General features: G+C 44.1%; 1 protein-coding gene and 1 long non-coding RNA gene across 3 annotated transcripts in view; one reads left to right on the forward strand and one right to left on the reverse strand.

Annotated features, from left to right (window-relative positions):
- The window catches only part of LOC135244406 (uncharacterized), a 120,956-nt gene that overhangs the window by 11,141 nt on the left and 87,476 nt on the right, over window positions 1-22,339 (reverse strand). The window lies entirely within an intron of this gene.
- On the forward strand, window positions 1,775-14,679 carry LOC135244458 (stromal cell-derived factor 1-like). Of its 2 annotated transcripts, XR_010326970.1 has the most exons (5): window positions 1,775-1,928; window positions 4,913-5,027; window positions 8,513-8,599; window positions 10,831-13,105; window positions 13,138-14,679. XR_010326970.1 is itself a non-coding variant. In XM_064316757.1 (4 exons), exons 1-4 carry the CDS (start codon window positions 1,862-1,864, stop codon window positions 10,856-10,858), a joined length of 297 nt encoding a protein of 98 aa, XP_064172827.1. In that variant the 5' UTR covers window positions 1,775-1,861; the 3' UTR covers window positions 10,859-14,679. The 2 variants fall into 2 exon arrangements, 1 of the variants encoding a protein (XP_064172827.1); XM_064316757.1 differs by having other exon boundaries at window positions 10,831-14,679.

Raw genomic sequence — 22,339 nt, forward strand, 5'->3', positions numbered from 1 at the left:
TTATAATAAACTCACATATAAAATATACTCACAGATGCATGAAATGTGCCCATTCTATATGTCCTTTTTGTTTTATTTTTTTTATTTCACACAACACAAGGTTTTTACAAGTTTAATTTTTTTTTTTAATTTTTTTACCTCTGCCAAACCGGGGTAGTGCCAAAGCGAAATGTAGAGAGGAGGCGGGTTTCATACGGTTATCATCAAACACGACTCTAGCGCGTGATTCTAGCGGCTGCACTGGGACTGGGATTAGTGCCAGGCCAAAGCAAAAGGTAGAGGAAGCGTGATTCTAGTGGCCGCACTGGAACCAGGGTTAGACAGATTTTTTCCCCGGGCCAGCTTGGCAAAGGTGTCTCTAGATTCTCACCACAGGTGTGAGCTCTCCCGCTGCCGCCTCGTAAATCGCGTCTACAGCCTGACGCTTGTTAGTGCTGTTATCACTCGGAAGCTTTTGAAGAGGCGTTCACTTATTGCCCCAGTAAAATATCTGGAAAAGCACTGCAAATAACAGGCCTACAAATCGACACATTATATATATATATTGAGATAGAAAGAGAGAGAGAGAGAGAGAGAGAGAGAGAGAGGTCATTTACCACACTGATATGCAACTTCCCTCGGAGGAGAAGCAAATAACGTAGGCCACATGAGAATGTTACTGAACAACAGATTTATTTATTTACGAAAATGTTTTATTTTGTATTATGGAGCTTGAAAGCAATGCCGCGATGTGGAAAAAGATCAATTGGAACTGACATTTCTACTTTTTCGGGGCGATTGTGGGCTGCACTCTGTTGTGTTAACAGTCTCCATGTTTTTCGGGTTTACCAACAACACCAGTCTGCACACCTTCAGGTTTTGACAGCTTGTGTTGAAATTCTCTCTGTGGGAACAAACATCTTTCAGACTTTATTGACAGCGAATGCCCAGAGCAGGCAAACTCCCTCCTGCTCAACAATGCGCAGGTTTTGAACATGAGAAGTGTGTGTGTGTGATTGGCCATACAGAGAATTCATTCATCGATGCTTTTTTTGTTATTATTCTGCAACAACACTCCAAAGCCATTGTTTAAAATGTAGGTCTGGCAAAAGACACCGTTTTTGTAGTGGGCAGCAGCCAATTCTTAGACAGAACACACATCTGTGTCCTGTTACACACCCGAATAATTCCCCACCATTAGGCGTTTGGCACATTAAACAGGAAGCCGCAATGGAATAAAAAATTATATTTCAAAGTAAACCAATTGTTTTGGGATCCATCAGGCCGATAATGGGACTGTATTCTATTAGCGCCCCAAATGTAAGAACATTGTGCTTATACTTAGCTTGTAAATGCTGTTTAAATCATTAGCAATCTGAACATCCAAATAGACTAACCGCGACTGAATAACAGCTCGTGCAAAACAGTCCAGTTCACCCTTAAATGAACAGATATATGTTCAATGCCCAGGATTTCACTGTAATACAGTAAAATGAACAGATGTTTAGAGCCGCCGTAGGGCACTGAGACAAAGCGCAAAACAGACGATTAAATGCCAACGGACAAATCCAACGTCCCTTGTAACCTGGACGGCTACAACAAAATTAACGAGGATACAGGTTATGTCTCTACATTCAGCGAACTAAGAAGGAGAAAGCTACAAGGATACATTTGCTCTTTGATTTCGAGCCAAAATCCATTTTAATAGAGGATGTTTATCGCGCCAAGTGTGATAAATCACTCCTAAGGCACTCCCCCCCTCTCCTCTCCGCGGAAAAGGGGGAGTCGCTCGATGCGCGTGAATTTAACACTCTGCAGAAGGTTCCTCGAGTCACAGTTGCCCTGGAACCTACTCGCATCAGACCCCCGAAAACCACCCACCATGGATCTCAGAGTGCTGACGGTAATGGCATTGCTGACACTGGCGATGCATACGCACGTATCGGACGGTGAGTTTAGCGGCTTTATTAATCGTGGATGCCAGTTTCTGAAAACGTGAACGGTCTGCAAGTTCTGAGCCACATACTTGTATTCGTGCAAAAACTTAATAAGCGTAAAACCAAATAGCATATTTAGTCCCCAGCAAGGTTACTGTTGCTTTTCCACTTTTACTTTGAACCATGATTTAACAGTTTATTCAGTTTGTTCTCTTTCATTGACTTGTCAGGTATAAATAAAATCAATCGGGTGTAATAGCGCTTCTCGGGTTGTATTTTTGTTTACAGCAAATGTTAGATACAGTAATTTTGACTTTTGATTCACGCTAATGTTTTACGGATAGGCTGCAGCTTGTGCTGGTAAAATAATGGGTAAGATGTAGCCTACGGTTTTGATCTAGCAGCTAGGCTATGTTGACTGTGTCGTTTGTAGCCTATATTTGTATATCACAGTTAGACCGGCGTTTGTAATTAACTATGCCAAATAAGTTTAAGGTTTCTGTAGGCTATATAACTGAAATAAATACGGTTGCGTTTCTTTAAGCACGCATTACGTACACTCTACTATACTACTAAGCAAATTGATGAACGAGCACTGCATGAAGAATTTACTCACATCTTGTATTAAACTACCAAATTATACAAAGAACGTTGGGATACAACATTTGGCCTCTGTGGCAGTTAACCTCATCGGCATCGCTGATTAATGTGTGTATTTGTCTTCTTTTGTTTTTCTTTAATTACCCACAAATTGGGGGATAAAACAACACCGCGGCGATAGCGGTGGATATGCACTTCAATCAGTCTTCGCCGTGCGTAATGACTCTGTCTTTTGCATGATAATATCTGTAGATAGCCGGAGAAATAACCAGCGTTTTCCAGCGTAGCCTACTAACTGGGGATGGGGAGTGCGCGCGTGTGGCGGTGCGCGTGAGTGCGCCTGTGTGTGAGTGTGTGTGGGTGAGGGTAATTCAAAGCAAATGTACGCGTTAATGTCCTCGAAAAAAAGGTGATGCCAGTTTAAGTACCTCGACTGTGCCTGTGGTAGGGTATTTCAGGAATGTACATATGCCGATTCTTTTATCTTACTGATGCTAGATGCAGCTACCCCGCAGCAGGCTTACGAAAGTAACATGTATTTTTTTTTAAAAAGCTAAAATAAACACTACACTACTATTTCTAAAGCTAGCCTACTTAGAATATGCGCCGACATAGGAATCAATAGGTGTAATGTTTGCACCGTTTGAGAAAACAGACTAGTTCGCCTTTTTTGCATGACGCTATCGCACAAGTGTGTAAATATTAACATCATTTTTTCTATACATTTGATTGTAATGAAGGGATTAAAGAGATTGTCTGTAATTGTGTTAAATTCTACAGCATTGTATGTACTTTATATTTACTTTACTAGATGCTATTTAAGTTCATGTAAAACATTTTTTTTTTTTAAAAGCTTCCCCAAAATATGTAGTTTACCTCAGGAATATCGGCAACCACAGTTCCGTTGCTGAATTTTGAAGCAGTGAGAACAAGTTGCTTTAAAATGTTTAATGGGGATATCTCATTTCCTGCCTCAGTGAGCCATTTTTATTTTAATACACGTTATTCCTTATATACCATACTGTAATTTAATGCGTTTGGGTTAACCCAAGCAAACTGTATTTGTACTGCATTTGTATTTAAGTACCATTACCAAATTATTGCATTCGTTGCAGAATGCACCAAGTGAATTATTTGATTAGGTCATTATCAAATTAAGACCATTAAGACCAAATAAGACCACTCGTATATCTTCATATTTTGTAATAAATAAATCTCCATTATTTAATATAGCACACCATGTAATAATCAACGACTAGGCAAAAGCAAAAAATAGAAATGCAGCTCTCTGTTATGGAGCTGTGAGATTGCTGTTTTTGCAAAAGCACAAGGGAGGAAAATATTATTAAAATGTAACAGCGAAACACTTATTTTTTATCAACCATTTAATGGGGTGGCAGGGCTATTTTTTGTGGGAATATTAAGTTCTATTTAAAGGGACGTTCTGTGAAATCAGTTATTTTTGAATAAGATTTTTGTGCAGTGAAATGGGTGATTTGTGACGCAGAGGAGATCTGGGTGTGCAGTGAAATGGGTTATTTGTGTTGGAGATCTGGATGTTCAGTGAAGTGGGTGATTTGTGACGCAGAGCTGGGTGTGCAGTGATATTGGTGATTTGTGATGGAGAGCTGGATGTGCAGTGAAATTGGTGATTTGTGATGGAGATCTGGGTGTGCAGTGACAGAGATCTGGGTGTACAGTGAAATGGGTGATTTGTGATGGAGAGCTGGATGTGCAGTGAAATGGGTGATTTGTGACGCAGAGCTGGGTATGCAGTGTAATGGGTGATTTGCGATGCAGAGCTGGGTGTGCAGTGTAATGGGTGATTTGTGATGCAGATCTGGGTGTGCAGTGTAATGGGTGATTTGTGATGCAGATCTGGGTGTGCAGTGACGGAGATCTGGGTGTACAGTAAAATGGGTGATTTGTGATGGAGAGCTGGGTATGCAGTGTAATGGGTGATTTGCGATGCAGAGCTGGGTGTGCAGTGTAATGGGTGATTTGTGATGCAGATGGCTGTAATGGGTTTTGTGCAGATCGGTTAAATGGGTGATTTGTGACGCAGAGCCGGGTGGGTGGTCTCCTAAATCCCCAGGTTGGCGGCACCCTGTGGTGCGCCGGTAATAGCTTTAAGACCTCACATGTGAGGGGTCAGCGGCAGCAGCGCTGACACTGAGCCCCAGAGGACGGCCCTTCACCTTAAACACTCCCCGTAAATCCCCAGTCCCGTCAGAGTGTCCCGCTGAGCGTGTGCAATGTAAAAGGTGAACCACGCTGTGAGCCGCCCGGCGCAGAGGGGGGGCGGGGGGCGGGGCGGGGGGGCGGCTCGAGCGCCCAAAATAACTCATATCGCAGATGTGGGAGCCTCATGCCCGGCCTTGATTTTTGCATTGCAGCCAAACCCATCAGCCTGGTGGAGAGGTGCTGGTGCCGCACCACGGTCGCCATGCCACAGCGGAACATCAGAGAACTGAGGTTCCTGAACACGCCCAACTGCTCCTTCCAAGTCATGTGAGTACCGCCCGTCTCAAAATGCGCCTCTGCACGTGAGATATAGCTTGTCTCTTTTTTTATACTTTGTTTTATACCTCTGTGCCACCTGAAAATCTACCTGTGCCTCCACTATTTTGATTATAGTTCATAGATACATACATTTTTGGTGGTATTTTGCATTGCTTAAGAAGATGCATTTTAGTGTATGCTACTCGTCCTCAACACAGTGTGACACTAACGGAATGTGAATCCAGGGCCACTAAGTAAACGGTATCGGTGCATCCAGAAATCTCTTCTCCCAGCACTTTCACTGAGGCTTTATTCTCACACAGCTGCTGGCACAGTTTCTTTTTAGTTTCGGGAAAATGTAAAACTTCCGAATTTCCGATTAGACGTAGACGACTGGCAGTGTGAGGAGCCGTTTCCTCTCAGAGAATAGGCAAGGGTGCCCTTTAACCCCACCCTGTAGACCCTACCCTGCTGCTGGGATGTCCCCCCTGTAGGTGGCGGGGCTGGGGGGGGAGCAGGTGGCCCCCGAGTTATCCGTCATCCCACCCCATCAATCTGCCGAGCTGACGGAGACTCTGAAAGGAGCATGTTCCACACAGTGGGCTCGAACCCGCTTCTGTAATTAGGGTCAGAGTGAGGTGGAGGGGAGTGTGTGTGTGTGTGTGTGTGTGTAGGGGGGGGGGGTGGGGTTTACGGGAAACAAAAAGGAAGGGTCAAAACAATCGGCCCCGCTGAGTTCTTCTCTCGGGAGTTTTCCGGTCATGCTAACGACTCAGAAATTTCAGTTGGAAATGGCTTTTTTTTAAAAAAATTTATTTATTACAAAACCGTGTTATGATCTCATCTCTACTCAGACCTTTCTGACAGCCTGAAAAAGGGCTCTCACAAAAACAAGGGATGTCGTATTTCCCTTATTCTTTTCCAAATTAATCAGGAAATGGAGGTTCTCGATCCATCCATCCATGCATTTTCCCAAGGCCACCGCTCTTTGGTTTTATTGCTGAAGGTTCTCTCCCACTGCTCGCTGTCAGGGAGCCCAAACCTTGTGATGTGGATGCACTCATGCTCCCTCACTGCTGCTCCCTTTCTAGCTGCCCTGCCTGAGAGCCACTGCTAAATGAATGCAATGCAATGTAGCGTGCGCGAGTTCATGACAAATCAAAAAACGCAACGTGCGCAAGTTCACGACATTAAAAAGTTCTCCCTCGTCCCTGGATGCCATATTCGGAACCAGAGAAATCAGTATTTATGGGGGAGGGGCAACTGGCCCACGTGTCGGGGGTTTGGGGGGGGGGGGGGGTGCCTGAGTAAACGTCCCGGCAGATTGGCACGGGACTCAGAGTCACAGGCGGAACGCCGGCCCAGCCCCGACCAGTCTCCTTAACGCTTGAGCAGCATGCAGGAGAGAGGGGCTAGTAACTCCGCCCCCTCTGTCTGAGTGGAGGAGGAGAGGGGATGCTAACTCCGCCCCCTCTGTTTGCGTTGAGGAGGAGAGGGGATGCTAACTCCGCCCCCTCTGTTTGCCCCGGCTCTCAGCGCGCTGTGAAGCGATTACTACCTGCTGTCCTCCTGCTCCTCCTGCACTGCCCACACCTGCTGCCTCAATCAGAGAGATGCCAGGAGCCCAAAACACACAAACTACAAATCCCAGCCCCCCCAGCCCCCCCACCTTCCCTCAGAATATAGAGCGAGTATATCACAGTTTTTAGTATTTACGATTTGACATTTGAGGTGACACACAAAATTGATTAGTGTTTAGTTTTTATAGCACTTCCTTCTGCAAGTTTATTTATTTTTTTTAAAGGGAGGAGTTACAGATGAGCATGTTCTTTCTCTGTTTTGAAGTTGTGTGACTTTGCAATCAATGAAATTTGCCCTTGCCGTCAGTCCCTTTTCATCCCAGATTAGTGATTAGGGGATATGTGTGGCAGGTTAGGAGATGAGTGACTGTTGAAGAGACTCTCCAACAGAAACCTTTCCTCTATCAGCTCCTTTTTGTCTAAATAACCTCTGATAAATTGATCCCTGAGAGACCCCCCCCACACCAAATTTCAGAACTCTTGATACACTTCTCATTTAGTAAATGATCAGAAGTTTGGGAAATGTAGCCAATAAGAGGCCTGGTATTGGTTAAAATTAAACCAATCAAATTTCAGTCTTTCTTTTTTTTGCTGCTGCTGGTCTTTTACTTTTAGTCGAATGTTTACTTTCAAATAGAAGGTGCCCCACAAAAAAAAAAAAAAAAACCATCAAGCTAATTCAATAAAGTGGACCAGGCAATGGAAAACACACTGATTTCTAATCAAAAGCGCATGTTTTGAAGTTGGCCATAATCTGCGAGACCAAGAACGGTTCCAGTGACTGGCTATCAGCTTTCACTTCCATACAGTAGGCCTTTTTGACCGAGGGGCAAAAACAAGATTAACGACGGCGCGTTTATTTGTTTGGGGCTAAAACAGAAGCGATTAACATAGTCTCTGCACGACCAGCACAATGCCGGCTTGCCCTGCGTATACAACATTGACGAGGCTTCTACAGTCTGATCTATTGGCCCCGGGGCACAGAGGGTGTGGGACAGCAGTTTGTCAGGCCCTTACAGCGGCCCCATGTCAGACCACAGAAGAAGAACACACCAGGCAGTGAATGAAATCCAAATGTTACGATACATGCTCGGGTCACAACTTCACCACCAAACCTCAGCCAGCTTCCCTGAAAGGAAGTCAGGCAGCCATCTTGGTGCCACCTCAGTCAGGCTGAAAGACGCTTCTGGTTTTCTGCGGTTTTAAGCCAGCAGCTGAATTTTTAGATCGAAGAAAACGGCCCGTTACTCTCGGCTGGGGAACCGTAGCGGTGTGCTCGTGCCCACGGAGTGAACCCCCATGAAACTTAACACGACAAATCTGATTCAAAACGGTCAGTTACGCACCGATGCCTCGACTCAAAGTAACCGTTTAAGGACATACTCAGCAGATGCTTACGTGACGGGGGCGAATGTCTTATGAATTTCTTAAACCATCCCAAGATGTCTACCATTGAAAAACAGTACGCATGCTACAGTTTTCCCATTGGAAAGGTTGCAGCATAAAAGACTCGGATTGTCCTTACAAAAAAGCACACTTGAAAGTATACTTAAGTACATCAAGTTAATTTTTCAAATATTTTTAAAGTACTTTTTAAAACAAAATTGGCCAATTTTAAGTAAACCTATTTACTTAAGTATTTCCTGATACTATTCTTCAAGTATACGATTTATGAGCGACCACTTATGAAAACCTTGTTTTTCTCAAATTTGTTGACTATTAAACCGTGATCTGAGTATACTTCTGGAAAGTAAAGTGAAAGTGCACTTTAAGTACACTACCTGGGATTTCGTTTACAGAAAGTGTACTTCAGACATACTTTTATAAACATGTTTTTTTGTGAAGGTCTATCAGATGTGAACGTGGGATTATGTGTTTTTGCTCTCTCTCACCTTCCTCTACCTCTCTCCGCAGTGCCAAACTGAAGAAGAACAACCGAGAGGTCTGCATCGACCCCAAGACCAAGTGGCTGCAGCAGTATTTAAAGAACGCCCTTGAGAAGTAAGGAAAAACCCCTCCTGTTGAGTAAGGGAAGACTCGGGTGACTGTGAGAAACACAGGACATGAAATGCGGCCACTTCCACGTGAGCTTCAGCACCTGTTCACAATCCGTACGTCTGTGCTGCAGGGGTCCGTATTTGATTACAGGCACCTTGGTCGCCTCAGGCACTTTTCTGACTCAAATGTGCAAAAAGAAAATCTAATATATATATATATATATTTTTTAAATTTGGTTCAGAAGTAACTCTCTCCTCATCTTATTTACACAGAGCACAAACCTCACTTAAAATTTCAGTTAGAATGGAACCATGTACCACAAGAATCTTTGTGAGCTTTGGTTTTTTGCGTTAGCTGGATTTGGGGTTTGTTCCCTCTTATCTGACAGCATGGATAGAGTGGATTTAAACGTCTGTGCTTCAATAAAGCACTGTCACGCAAGTAGGTGCTTTTTCGTGACCAAAGCTTGGCAAGAGTAGGGAAATAACAACAACCAATGTCTATGATACAATGAGACTGACAAGAGTGGTTACATAATTCTACCTGCATACCTGCATGTATGCATCAATTAATATCCACATACACATACTGTACATGTACCCAGACATGTGTACCAACGTACATACAAGAGAACAAAAAGGGTCATAATAATAGGCCACCCCTGCCCCCCCCACACCCCCACCCACCCACCATCACCACCCCCACCCACCCACCACTGCCACCATCACCCCCCCCCCACCCTCACCATCACACACCCCTCCCTCCCACCCCCCCAGTGTGAGCCATTAGCTCATCTGTTTATACGGGTTGGTCAGACTTCAGAATGGGCCATGGGGGGGGGGCGGGGGGGGGGGATGTAAAGCAGACCTTCACTCATGATCTAATTATTTATTTTCCGCTCTCCATATCTGAACGGGTTTAAAGGTCACCGTTTAGCTAAAGATCCTGGTCCTACAGTAGGTGCTGGAGGGATTATTCTTAAAAAAGCCACAGAGCCACTGAGAGGCGAGCAGTGCCCTCACCTATAGCAGTGCGGATAATGCGTCTACTACACAGGGGGGCGTTCTGCTGTACAGGGGCTGATATCGCTCCACAAGCACCCCCCCCTCCCCCTCCACCCCCGTCCATCCCCCCCACCAAACATATTTGGGGGGGTCTTTACCGTCCCTGTACGACTGCGCATTGTCTGGGAAACACAGAGAGGTGCGAACGGTTGCTCTGCACGACAAAAAAAAGGTCCGGTGCCAAAACAGACGACGGCCCCCCCCCCCCCCAGAGCTCCGGGGCCCCAAACAGCCGCCAGACGCAGATCAGCGGGGGCAGTACACAGTGCGCACTCAACGGACGGCACTTAAACGCAGACGCAAAAGGGGGGGGTTTCGTCTGGAAGAGGCGGCGATTATGATCACGCTCGTTATGTAAACCGCGGACTTTTCGTCGCCGTGGACACCGGCGTCGCAGTTGCGATTTGTCCGTCTTTAGAAGTGTAATGAGTGGAGCAGACCTGGCTCAAATACGTATTCGTTTTTCGATTCAAATACTTTTCTACACTTTGCTGATCTTGTCTGGTGTACTGGAACCGATGGAATACTCTCAATAGGTGCAAACCCCACCTTCTGGTCATAATGGCAGGCTCAGTTACACCAGGCAAGATCAACAGAGCACAGAAAAGTATTTGAATCCAAAACAAATACGTATTTGACCCAGGGCTGGAATGGAGCAATGAATATATTAATTTTTCAATTCATTGGTTTTGCAATGTACATTACTATTATTACTGTTCTTACTATTGTTGAGGATGTTTAGCTAGGTACATCAGGTATGAAACAGAAACTATAGGAGAAAAGTTTAACGGTAACCTGCGGGTGAAAAATCTCATGTTCTGTCCCTATTATCCCAAAGGAGTTGCATTGTTAAAACTACAGTGTGCCAATAAGAATCCAGACTAGTCTGCTGTGCCTTACCTACCAATGACATTTTGGGCTCAACACACCACTGTCACAGCAGTCATGAAGCACACCATTTAGTTTGTAGACGTGGCTAAATTTAAACGTCTAGTCTAAATAAATACGAGCACCCTTGCGCAAAACTGCTGGAAGTATCTTCAAGTTGTAGAATGTAATCTAACTCATCTCCCCTTTATGCTTTCTGAGCAACTACAGCATCTAGGAGGAAGGCCCAACCCTTGATGTATTTTTTTTTATTTACCTGCTTTTCTCCATCCTCTCTTTCAGAATAAAAGCCAAGAAACAGTCCAACTAAGGAGCCCAGCAGGGGGGACAGCCTGCTGTTCGAACCCACCGCACAGATACGTATGTCTGGAAAGCTTGCTGAAACAGCACTTAAACTGCCGAACAGACCTTCAGTCCACCGATGGCCCCGCCGCCGCCGCCAGTATAGACACTTCTTTTCTTCTGTCAGCGCAAAGTGCAATTACATGTGTGTGAGCTTGAGTTTGTACATCTGATGTATATAAAATTTCTTCTTTAAAAAAAAAAAAAAAAACGAAAAACTTTAAAACATTTGCTTTCTGGTCAAACACGGGGATGTGATTTTTCCTGATTAATCAGGAAATTAAGATTTTCAAAAACCGTACTGAAAAATTTGTGGGAGTTGTTAGCAGTTGGCTTTATTGCTAATGATTCTCTACTGCTATCAGCTGGCCGAGACTACAGAAGCATTGCAATGCATTACATTCACCATTATCCACAGGGACATAGAAAAGTGGAGATGTCAATCTCAAGATTAACTTCAGGAAGGATAGCCACAGGAAGGAGAGCTAAAGAAGTATAGCTACAGGAAGGCCAGGTCACATGACACACCCAGGTCCTGCTCTGAGGCATTTTATGGTCTGAAAATAAGCATTCCCTGATTAATCAAGCAGGAACAAAATCACTTCCCTGCTAATCAACTGGGAGGGGCTGGCCGGCAGGCTGGGCTTTGACCAATCAGAAAGCCCGTTCACCGGAGGGGTGGCGGGGAAACGCCGCGTCTCTGTCTGTCACCTTTCTCTCTTTTCCCCGGCTGTGGGGCGCATTCCGCAGAGCCGCTTGTGGTGCTGGGACACCAGTCTTGAGTCATGTTGGGAAAACACAGACCCTCCCACGTCCATTACCGCGTTCAATCACTATTTTAAAGTTTATGTAACGAGCCATGTCCTGTGTCTAAAAATCTATTTTTATTAAAAAAAAGGACCACAGTGAAAGAAGTCTGTGTTTTTCTTCTGTAGCCCGCAGACTTAGAAAAGGCCCTTCGGCCTTGGCATCGCACGCTAATCTAACTGCTTTCAGATTTGCTTAAGGGAACATAGCCAGCGTGTAATCGAGAGAAACGTCAGCAGAATTTCTTTGCTCTGGTCCTGTCTGTCACCATTAAACTGGCAGTGTGTGTGAGCAGGGATGATATGAGACATGAGTTTTCACATTAATATGCAAGGAGGAGGATGTTTCATAAGTAATATAGACGTCAATAACAGATGCATGCCTTTTGGGTAGTCCCTTCTTTTGAGATGTGCCCAAAAGAGAATGTAACTCCATACAGCTAGTCAATGAGGGCGAGGGTGATGATCGCAACAATATTACAATACTATTTTAATGTTACTATAGTGGTAGGTAATATTACTAAGAACAATAAAGCACAGATCATTTCTTAGTGTTCACATGGTATAATCTCGGGTTATAATGCACTTTAAATGCAATGCGTTCATTGATAAATAAACTAGCCTGGTGAGCCAATAATTTCACAGAATATGGTAAAAACAATGGAATCTTACTATTCTGGTTACCATTCCCCTCCCAACTATGAATTTCACATTTTTGTTTCGAATAGAAAATTTCAGTAGTTATATTTTTATATACTTACATTACATTTATTTGTTTACAATATATATATACAGTATGTATACTGTATATTAAATCACATATTGTCTGTGCAAAATAAAACTTCGTTTCTGTTTTTAGCTGCTTTAATTTCTTATCAACATAGCAAATACTTCTTATATATTTTTTGTGTGTTATCTTTGAAGTATATCCTGCGATTTTTGAAATAACCATACAATATGAAGGTGTTCCCAGAATGCACCAGGGACCATTGACACTGAATTTTCAGAATTTCAAAATGGGAACAACTTACATTTAAAATAAAAGGCCGGCATTGCTCAAAAATCTAAAATTTTGATGGGATTCTAAATTACTTTGGCACAATAGCAGTCATTCAGTCATTTTTTTTATTTTCACCTTAAAGATAGCATCCAATTCAGACCCAAGCAACAAGGTGTAGATTAATTAAATGTGTGATGAATCGCCTTCATCGATAAATTTAGTGTTGAGAAACAGCGGATCTCACACACCCAGTGACTCACCGAAGGCAAAAGTGAATACGTCCTCTTTAGGTCAGTGCTGACATTCAAGGTGCATTCTGGGAATCGTGTACCGAGTGCATAAGTAGGAACTAGAAATTGTTTTTAAGCACAAGGGAACAACTGAAGCAGTATTGCAAACCCAGGAAACTGTTTGACAAATCCAGCGTGCACAAGTGGATAGCCCTGGAAATAATATGTTTGAACAAAGATATTCTATATACAGAACATATATATCAGAGATACAAATCGAGGAGCTGAAGACCCTTGGCCTTCTACATTTTTGGATGCAGCACCAAGAACCCCTGATCAGTACATAGAATCTCTAGACAGTACACTATAGAAACAGATCCAATAAAATTTTACAGAACACTTTCCCAGGTTTTGTGAATTTTACAGAAGGCCCTCTGTGTATTTAAAACTTGGAAGCCCTTTTTGTTTCTGTTTTAGTTTTGGTTGTTGTACCCTAACCCATTTAGTCCATTTCATACAGGCTTACAGCAACAAAAGGTCCATTATTGTCAACCACGTACAACTCAGTTAATTCCACCCAACTAAACTATCCATAGCATCAGCAAGCAAATGGCATCTGTTTGTCAGTAACTATTTCCATATAGCAGATAAAGGTATAGTAGCTATATGCATGAGCAGCAATGTAATCGTGTAGTTGTCTTTAATGTGTACAAGCACACTTTTTAACCCTGGTAGATTAAAAAAGTAGTAGGTTGATGTAGTCTGTTGTTTAACCATTAACCCAATAAACTCTAAACTCCTCTTTCTGTAAACTGTGAGTAATCTCATGCCCTTAGTACGTACATGTACAGATACGATACGTTTCGCCAAAATGAAAATAATCGTGCACTTGGGACAACTGTGGATGAGATTTAAAAAACCACTTAAAATAGACATGTGCATGAATACACACATGCATTACAGGGACCTGAAATATGCTTGCAGCCACAATGGGGAGTTCTGAATGTTTTGGGGCACCTAAGAGAATGTGTAACCCAGGGGAAGCCTTTGGTTCAACATACAAAGCGTTTCTGAATCTTTGTGAGAATCGCTGTTCTGAGCTGAACACAACAGAATTTGTCTTAGGGTTCATTTTAAATACTGATGTTTTAAAAATGCATATTTGAACACCAACTTCCAAGTTATAATACTTCACACACCGAATGTTTTTCCAAGAGCAGCCCAATGGTGCCCTTTAAGGCATTTAATCATTTGACCAAAAAGCCCCCGTTGTTTTTGAAATTTATGCGCACGTATATTAGTCCATGTAAAATGGCATTTGCCACAGTTGATCTGGGTAAAAACGTAAATACATGATCAAATGACTCAACGCATTAAAACAAAGTAATCTGATGCTTTGGTAACTTCACAACACAACTGGCCAAAATGATATACTCAACCATTACTTGCAGGCAAAAGGTTTTAAGGATCCTCATCCAAGAAAGTTGTCACACTAATTATAATGTTCACTACATTTGTGGTTTCTTTCTTGTTTTCAGCCTTATGTATTTCTGTCTATCAATGTATGCTTATGTGTACAATTTTCCCACTAAATGTGAAAATAAATACTCTGTAAGGCAGCTTACATCATACATGTATCACAATTATAATTTGTTTTTATTTAGCTTTAAAACTATACTTCACTGTTTGTATGCCAGCTCCTGGTATGTTTTTCTATTCACACAACATTTTTAAATAAACAAACAAAAAAGCAGCATTCGCGTTCTTGCCTCTTATTTTCATTTTAGTAGCTGTTTAGATATGAACTGGTCCCAGTCTAATCAAGTGTTTTTCATGTTTGATTATCCATCTCATTGCTGCTTGCAGACTAGCAATAGCAATTGTGGTTTGCAATACCACAACAGTTTACATTACAGTCCATTAAGACTGTAAGACTAAGTCCATTCCATTTTCTTGAATAGACAGAGAGCACTGTGTAATTACATAAACCTTTATAGTACTGGCTTTAAAGAATAAAAGGGCAACTGCCAAACTTCACCTGTTAAACTGCAGAGCTACACAGCCCCAGGGGATCGCCCGTCTCGTTAAATTACTGTTCTGTGTTAGCAGTATGAACTCATTTGGCTTGTCACTCAACATTTCCCTTTAAAACCTCCGTGTGACTGGACAAAACTGCTGATGCAGCAGAAACCGCTGCCTCACAAAAAAAACAAAAAAAAAACGCAAGTAGTGTTTCACCCTAAAGTGTGAAGGTGTTAACACCTGAAGTTTAATATGTTCTTCATACGAGGTTTATAGGTCCATGACGCTCAGGGAGAACTACTACATACGTGTGTCAGTGGCAGTAATCAGAAATCCAAAGATCTAATTAGATTGTACATTACAACTCTGGCAAGGCGTGAAAAAGCTTTTGATAACCTGGAACCATAAATTCCATAAACGTCAGCAGGTTTCCTCAATCATCTGGTCGCTAAACAGGCCATGCACTGTTGACACTACCACCTCCAAAGGGTGGGGAGGGCTTCAGTCAGCCAGGATCACACAGTCTCATTGCTCACCAGCGACCCCTGCTGGTTGACTGTTCAGCTGCATGTGAAGCCTCTTCCTCTGACTTACATCTGTGAGAACCTGACTTGTGGTTGATAACACACTGCGGAACACATGCCTGTCTGCACTACCTCCACTGGCAGCAGAGGCTGCAGCAGAGAGTGCTGACGAATACAATCAGCCATTCCAAAGTGGAAGAAAAAGCACATCAAGCAACAGACCTACTGTACCCTGTTATTCCACTGATTCAGTATGGGCTTGGCACAGCCAAGTATATACTAACTTATTTTCCCTGAAAATATGAAATTGATATGAAGCTCCAAGTAGATGTATGTAGGTCGAATAACGACTATCAGGAAAGATGCTGGCTGGTTTTCAGAGAACAGTTATACATTTCATTGCGGGGATCTCTATAGCTGCCAGAGAGAAGAAGGACACATCGGTAAATATAATGTGGGAAAAAAAACCAGAGAGAGGGGTGGATTATTTGGCTCTGGCAAGTGAGAAATAAAACCGCAGAGAGCGAGAAGGAGTCTGTTAGGAGAAGTGCAGCAAACGTGGCTAAACTGGCAGTGGGCCTATCAGAGAGAGCTCTCATCCCCCAGCATACATCAGCCTGTCAGCCCCCTCACAGGTGAGGTAAGTGCCAAACAGGCTGTGTGACTCACGTACCTCTGGAAGGAGAACAGGGAGAGAGGCCATGCAAACTGGGGGCCTGTGCTAAACCTGTGGTGCTGAACCTGTGCTCACTGACTGAGCCTGTGCTGAACTTGTGCTCACTGACTGAGCCTGTGCTGAACCTGTGCTCACTGACTGAATTTGTGCTTTATCAAATGTCAAGTATTGCTGAAAGAACAAGTGATCTTCTGCTGCCTCTTCGTTACCAAGCACAGAGCACTTACTGTACGTCACGTCAGATAAAAGCTTCTGCCAAATAAAATGTACTGACATAACATAACATAACATAACGATGAGAACAGGCCATTCAGCCCAACAATTCTCAGCAGTTTCCAGACTAAACTGTACCTAGTGCTCTGCTTACCTACAGAATAGATAGTATCTAACACCATATCAAGCCTGGTCTTGACATCCGCTGGTCCAGCGACACGTCCAGTGTTCATTTTCAACACCAGGTGTGCGAATTCCACTGTCAACCAATCCCGCAGGAACAGGAAACCTCCTGACACACAAGCGCTTTCTGAAAAATGCACCGTGTAATCCTGCAGCGAGGTCTGCGCCCCCTATGGGGGGGGCACCCTCAAAAGCATGACAGGATGACAAAAGCAGGAACATTTTTCATTCTGAAATGCGCTTTCGGCAAACCACAATGTCGGAGGAAGAGTGGATAATTCATAAAGTCAACACATGTACCATATAACACACACGTGTGGTGGGCGGGGGCTGGTTATTTAGCAAATTAAATACATCTGTGGTGCATAGATACAATGTAGCAACTGGAATTCGGTAGGTCGTTCACAGGAGCACTGCTGAGCTGGGTTTGGTTGTTCAGTCACCTGCTTCGTTCTCCCTGTGTCTCTCAAAGTAATTAATTGACGGCAGGTAAAATTAGGGATGGACATTAGGACAGCAGGACATACGGACAAAATGTGTCACGGGGCACCTTATTTACGTAATTGCGCCTGTTTAGTTTAAACCAGCTCCCCAATAAGAACAGGGCCCAGTTGCCAAAACCCATCTACACGCCAAATCCAAAATGGAGTAATTTAAAAGCTTCCACCTGGCTGGGGTCAGGCTCTACTGCGTTTCAGGGGGTCACCGTTTGATGAAAGTCAACACAGGCCCTCGCCACTAGAAAGCTGCTCTGTCTGTTCCGATATCTTAAAGTACCCTGCAGGTTCCAGGAGGCTGGTTTTAGCCCTGAGTTTCGCTCAGACTAGCCTGTCCTGGAATTTGTTCAAAATCACCTACTGGCAGAACTTCACTGTGACAGAGACAAACCACTCAGTGGCTGTGGTGCTCCATTATGAAGAGACGAAGCTGTAGTTTAATGTTACCTGGCAACGAAGGCAAAAATTATTTTTGGCGAATCCAAGAAGTTATATTTATATCCTTTATATCCCTTTACATCCCTGTCAGATCTTTTTGTGTTTGTTCCAAATCTACACAGATTTTAAATGAGGCACTAATGGTACTTAAGTGTTGTAGGATAAAACCCCCTGAGACTAAGCAACTCATTTTAAAGCTCATTGTGTGCCTTTCAAGGATCAGGATAATCCCTGGAACATGTGTGTGTGTTTTCTGGCAGCTGCCCCGAAGCAGGCAGTCTACCATTACATGGCTTTCAGGCATTTAGCAGACGCTCTTATCCAGAGCGACTTACACAACTTTTTACACAGCATTTACACCGCATCCATTTATACAGCTGGATATATACTGGATATGTTACAAGGCCAACCCTTACCCATTATACTACACTGCTGCCATTAGAATGCACACACACACTCGCACAAACACACATGCACGCACACACACACACACACTCGCACAAACACACGCACTAACACAAACACACTCACTTGCGCTCACACGCACACACACAGACACACACGCATGCACACACACACACACACACGCACAGGAACAATCAATCATTATACGCTTTTTAAAATCTGTCCGAAGTGATCAGTCTTTACTCGACAAGCTATTGTAAGAATCGGAGGCAGCGTACTGTAGAAGTCATAAGGAAGGAAGGCCTGTGAAGATCTCACAACATCGCAGATCACCCTCAGCCAGGACGGATCGTGAATTCGTTTTTGGCTCTCGATGCTCCTTCACATCATGTGACTCATCTTAGCAACAGCAGAACTCCTGATGTTGCTCAAGAAGTGAAAAGGAGTCTGGTTTGTTATGCAATGTCAAGTGTACCAAGTGCCCTGAGGTTTGGGCTGAATGAGAACCAGACGGCTCACCTCGACAGATTTCTCTCTGTCCCGTATCCCCTCCCATTAAGGGCAACACCGCAAAGCGCTCAGTGTTAATTCAACACTAACAGAGTTTATAGGAGTCCAATAGCGACCACATGTACACTGTAAGTGCAGGACGGCTGTGTTGAAGCACTGCTTCAGTATATATCCAGCTGTATAAATGGATTAAATGCAAATTGTATGCAAGTCGCTCTGGATAAGAGTTTCTGCTAAATGCCTGCAATGTTCATGTTCATGTTCATGTTAATTTAACAAAGAACATATTACTATGCAGCTGGTAGCACTGAACCTAAGAGGAGGTCTGGAATGTTTTTATGCTCATACAAGCGGATGGAAAAGGCTGCCTTAATGGGGAAGAGGGGTCACGGACCGGCCATTTTGGAAGCAGTCCCATCGATTACAGCATCTCCCTGCTCTGTCTCCAGGGTGGAGAAAATGGGAGGCTTGTTCTCAGTCTGTTTGTGCAGTCTATTTCAGAAATCTAGCTGGACTTTAATCCCCTTTTAAAAATGTCTAATGGCGACTTTATTGGGCAGTTATCCATCTAAGAGGTCACCAGTCATATGTGACTGTCGCTTTGTCATGCTGGAGAAAATAAGACACAAAACAGCAGTCAGTGTGGTATAGTGGTTAGAGAGCTGGGCTGGCAGCCAAAAAGGTTTCAGTACAGGTTCAATTCCCAGGGACGACACTGCCGTTGTTCCCATGAGCAAGGTACTTAACCTAAATTCCATCAGGACACATCCAGCTGGAAAAATGGATACTATGTAAAATGCACAAAGCTTTTTAAGGGAGTTATAGATAAGAGCATCTGCTAAATGCCTGTAATGTCACGCGAAACAAAATGGACAAAAATCAATCAGGGATGCATTCAAGGCTGCCTTCATGTGATATACACATAGTTGGCCGTGATATCGGACAGAGGGCCGATTCATTTCACGTCTAAAACCTTCAACCTTCGAGGGTCTCACGTTCAGCGAGAAAGCTTCGACGATGTCACCGCGAACAACGTAGCCTGTTAAAGCCGTGAAACCGCGGTCAGACCGTTCTTCAAAGCGCCGCTGCGTGTTCGGACCGCCTCCGTATCAGATGACCCGCTATTCGCTGTCCCTTTGTGACCAGCCGTAAGCGCAGTCTGGCGAAACGCGCTGCGTCCGGGTCTCAAAGGCGACGTTTCCCAGCTCATTAGAGGGGCTGTGGTTTTAGTCCCGGGGGCACGTGGGCCCGGCTCAGCCGCTGTGCTCTGTCAGCCTGGTCCCTGTGGTGCCGCTGAGTCCAGCTGCTGCTGTTTTAGTCCGGGTTTGAGTCGTTCCCTGCGACTCTGGGAACGAGGGCGCTCGATACCCCACTGTGGTGCTGATAATCCAACGCCCCGGTCTCTATGTGTGTGTGTGTACACGTGTGTGTGTGTGTGCGCGCATATGTGTGTGTGTGTGTGTGTGTGTGTGCCTGAATGAGTGTATGTATGTGCGTGTGTGCGTACGTGTGTGTGTGTGCGCGCGCGCACGTGTGTGTGTGTGTGTGTGCGCGCATATGTGTGTGTGTGTGTGTGTGCGCATGTGTGTGTGTGTGTGTGTGTGTGTGTGCGCGCATATATGTGTGTGTGTGTGCCTGCCTGAGTGTGTGTGTGTGTGTGTGTGTACGTGTGTGTGTGTGTGTACATGTGCATGTGTGCGCACGTGTGACTGATTGTGTGTGTGCGCATGTGTGTGTGCGCACATGCCTGAGTGTGTGTATGTATGTGTGTGTGTGTCCGTGCGTGCCTGAGTGTGTATGCATGTGTGTGCGCACGTGCGTGTGTTCATGCATGCATATGTGTATGAGTGGAGGGGGGGTTCAGGAAGTTTCCGTATCTGATGACCCCTTGTCCAAACCTAGAGCAGCGATAATGAGCCAAAATGGCTCCCAGTTCACGAGTGCGCAGTTCAAAAGGGGGCCTTTAGTGCACGGAAATCTGTGAACACGGAGCGAACAGAGGAACAGACGCCAGAGTTAGAGGCAGCCTAATTCAGCCTAACTCTCCGGAGCGTTCCACGCTGTGCAGCGGCTGCAGGGGCGAATGAAGCCGAATGACACAGGCCCGGCTGGGTCTCTGAGGAGATGGGAATATAATGGGGGGGGCAGTCCCCTACCCTCCCTTTACCTTTCATGTGTTACTATAAGATGGATGTTATGGGAGTTTGAGGAGCCAAAACAGCAACAGCCTCACACACACAGTGGAGGGGGGGGGGGGGGGTGGGTGGGGGGGGTACACAGGCAGGGGCCGGGTTCAGACAAAAGGCCCCAGCATTCTGGCCCCCGTGATTCAGCTGAAAGCAGAGCTCGCTCAGAGAGGGCTCCCATTCATCCACAGCCCCCCCCCCCAATCCAATCCCCACCCCCCCTCAAAGATCTGCAGTAGTCACGTAGGATGGCAGACACAGAGGAGACAGCTAACTATTGAGAGCAGGTCAGCACGGAGTTCTAGGTCAATGTAACAAAATGTTATCGTCATAGACGCAGGCAAAGAAAAATGCTTCAGACAAAAAGCTCGGTTTAATGGGACGTAGCAGATTGGAAGGAGCAGCCAATGCCTTGACAGTCATTTTATTGGCGAGTTTGCACCGTCATTAGCCAACGTTGCCATCTACTAATGTGGACACAGGGCAGGGCTGTATTGGCGAAAAACTATTGAAAAACATTTGTCATGGCAATTAAAAAAATACAAATCTTACTTCTCTCTAAGCACTCCTACTACAAACACTGGGTGTGTAAACACTACTTTGCAAAGGTAAAGTAGTACTTTACAATGACAATATTTTGATATGTGGACTGATCTATGTCCACAAATTCTGCAGAGTGATTTTAACAAATAATTATGATGCCAATCAAAAATGAATTTTCAATAATTAATAACCAGAGCAATTTAGAACTGGTAGCAAGGCTGTTGGTACCAAAAGGAGGAAATTACAGTAACATAAGTCGCGTTTCCACCGCAGGAACTATACCCCGGAACTAGGAACCTTTTGAGGAACTCTGTGCGTTTCCACCGCAGGAACTAGGGTCTAAATTTAGTTCTGGGGGCTTTGTTTTACCCCCCAAAACGTTCCTGCTCGGGGGGTAGTACTTTCCGAAAGTACAGGAACCTTTTGGGTGGAGCTTGCAGCGCTGAACATTTCTGATTGGTCGAGTACTCGTAGCATTTGTGTTGTATTTATTTTCCGCCATTACCCGCCATGTTTGAAAATATGCAGCGGCAAACCAATTTATTTTCATAATAACTTCAAATCAAACTTGTATGTTATGCGGCGCAGTAGCCTACTTTTGGTTATAGCCTGTCAACGTCTTGGAATTATAACGTGTGCTCTTCTGTTCTTTTCTTGCTTTAGTATTCGTTTTATAAAATGCTAAGCATTCGTGCTGGGACAGCATATTACGTAGGCTACCAAAACATTCAAACGGATTAATTCGGTTGCTGAATATTTTCTTCCGGATTTTCTTTGTTAGCCCGTTGTAATTGACTCAAAACGTTTGATACAGTTATGTGAGGTATGCGGTAGTTCTGCATAATTAACATTGGTGATACAGTACAAGCAAACTGGAAATCACCTTCCGCACTTTTTATCCGGGTAAAATAACAGGTTAATTCTAGTAATCTTCCCTTTAGCTTTTTCAGACTGCCGTAATTTTACTCAATTTTACTGCCATTTTTCAATTCCACGAAAAGACCAGGAAGACTATGGACTCATTTATGGTGCATGGTTCGCATCTGGAGGGCACACTTCGCTGCTCGGCTAGCAGTAACTTCGAAGGAAAGCAAACGGTGGCTGTACCACTACTAATTTACATTTTCACGCAAGTCCGAGTTTTCGTTCTATTCTTGTCATTTTGCGATTAGCCTATATGGAATTGACGACGAGAAAGTAATAAAACAGCTAATTG

The sequence above is a fragment of the Anguilla rostrata genome, chromosome 18 (genome assembly GCF_018555375.3).
Source record: "Anguilla rostrata isolate EN2019 chromosome 18, ASM1855537v3, whole genome shotgun sequence".
NCBI lineage: Eukaryota > Metazoa > Chordata > Actinopteri > Anguilliformes > Anguillidae > Anguilla > Anguilla rostrata.

Bases quoted from the DNA above. Each gene is read 5' to 3' on its own strand.
- LOC135244458 (XM_064316757.1), top strand. From the start codon at position 1,862: ATGGATCTCAGAGTGCTGACGGTAATGGCATTGCTGACACTGGCGATG. The intron at 1,929-4,912 runs GTGAGTTTAGCG...TTTGCATTGCAG, and splicing joins GCATACGCACGTATCGGACG to CCAAACCCATCAGCCTGGTG. The intron at 8,600-10,830 runs GTAAGGAAAAAC...CCTCTCTTTCAG, and splicing joins TTAAAGAACGCCCTTGAGAA to AATAAAAGCCAAGAAACAGT.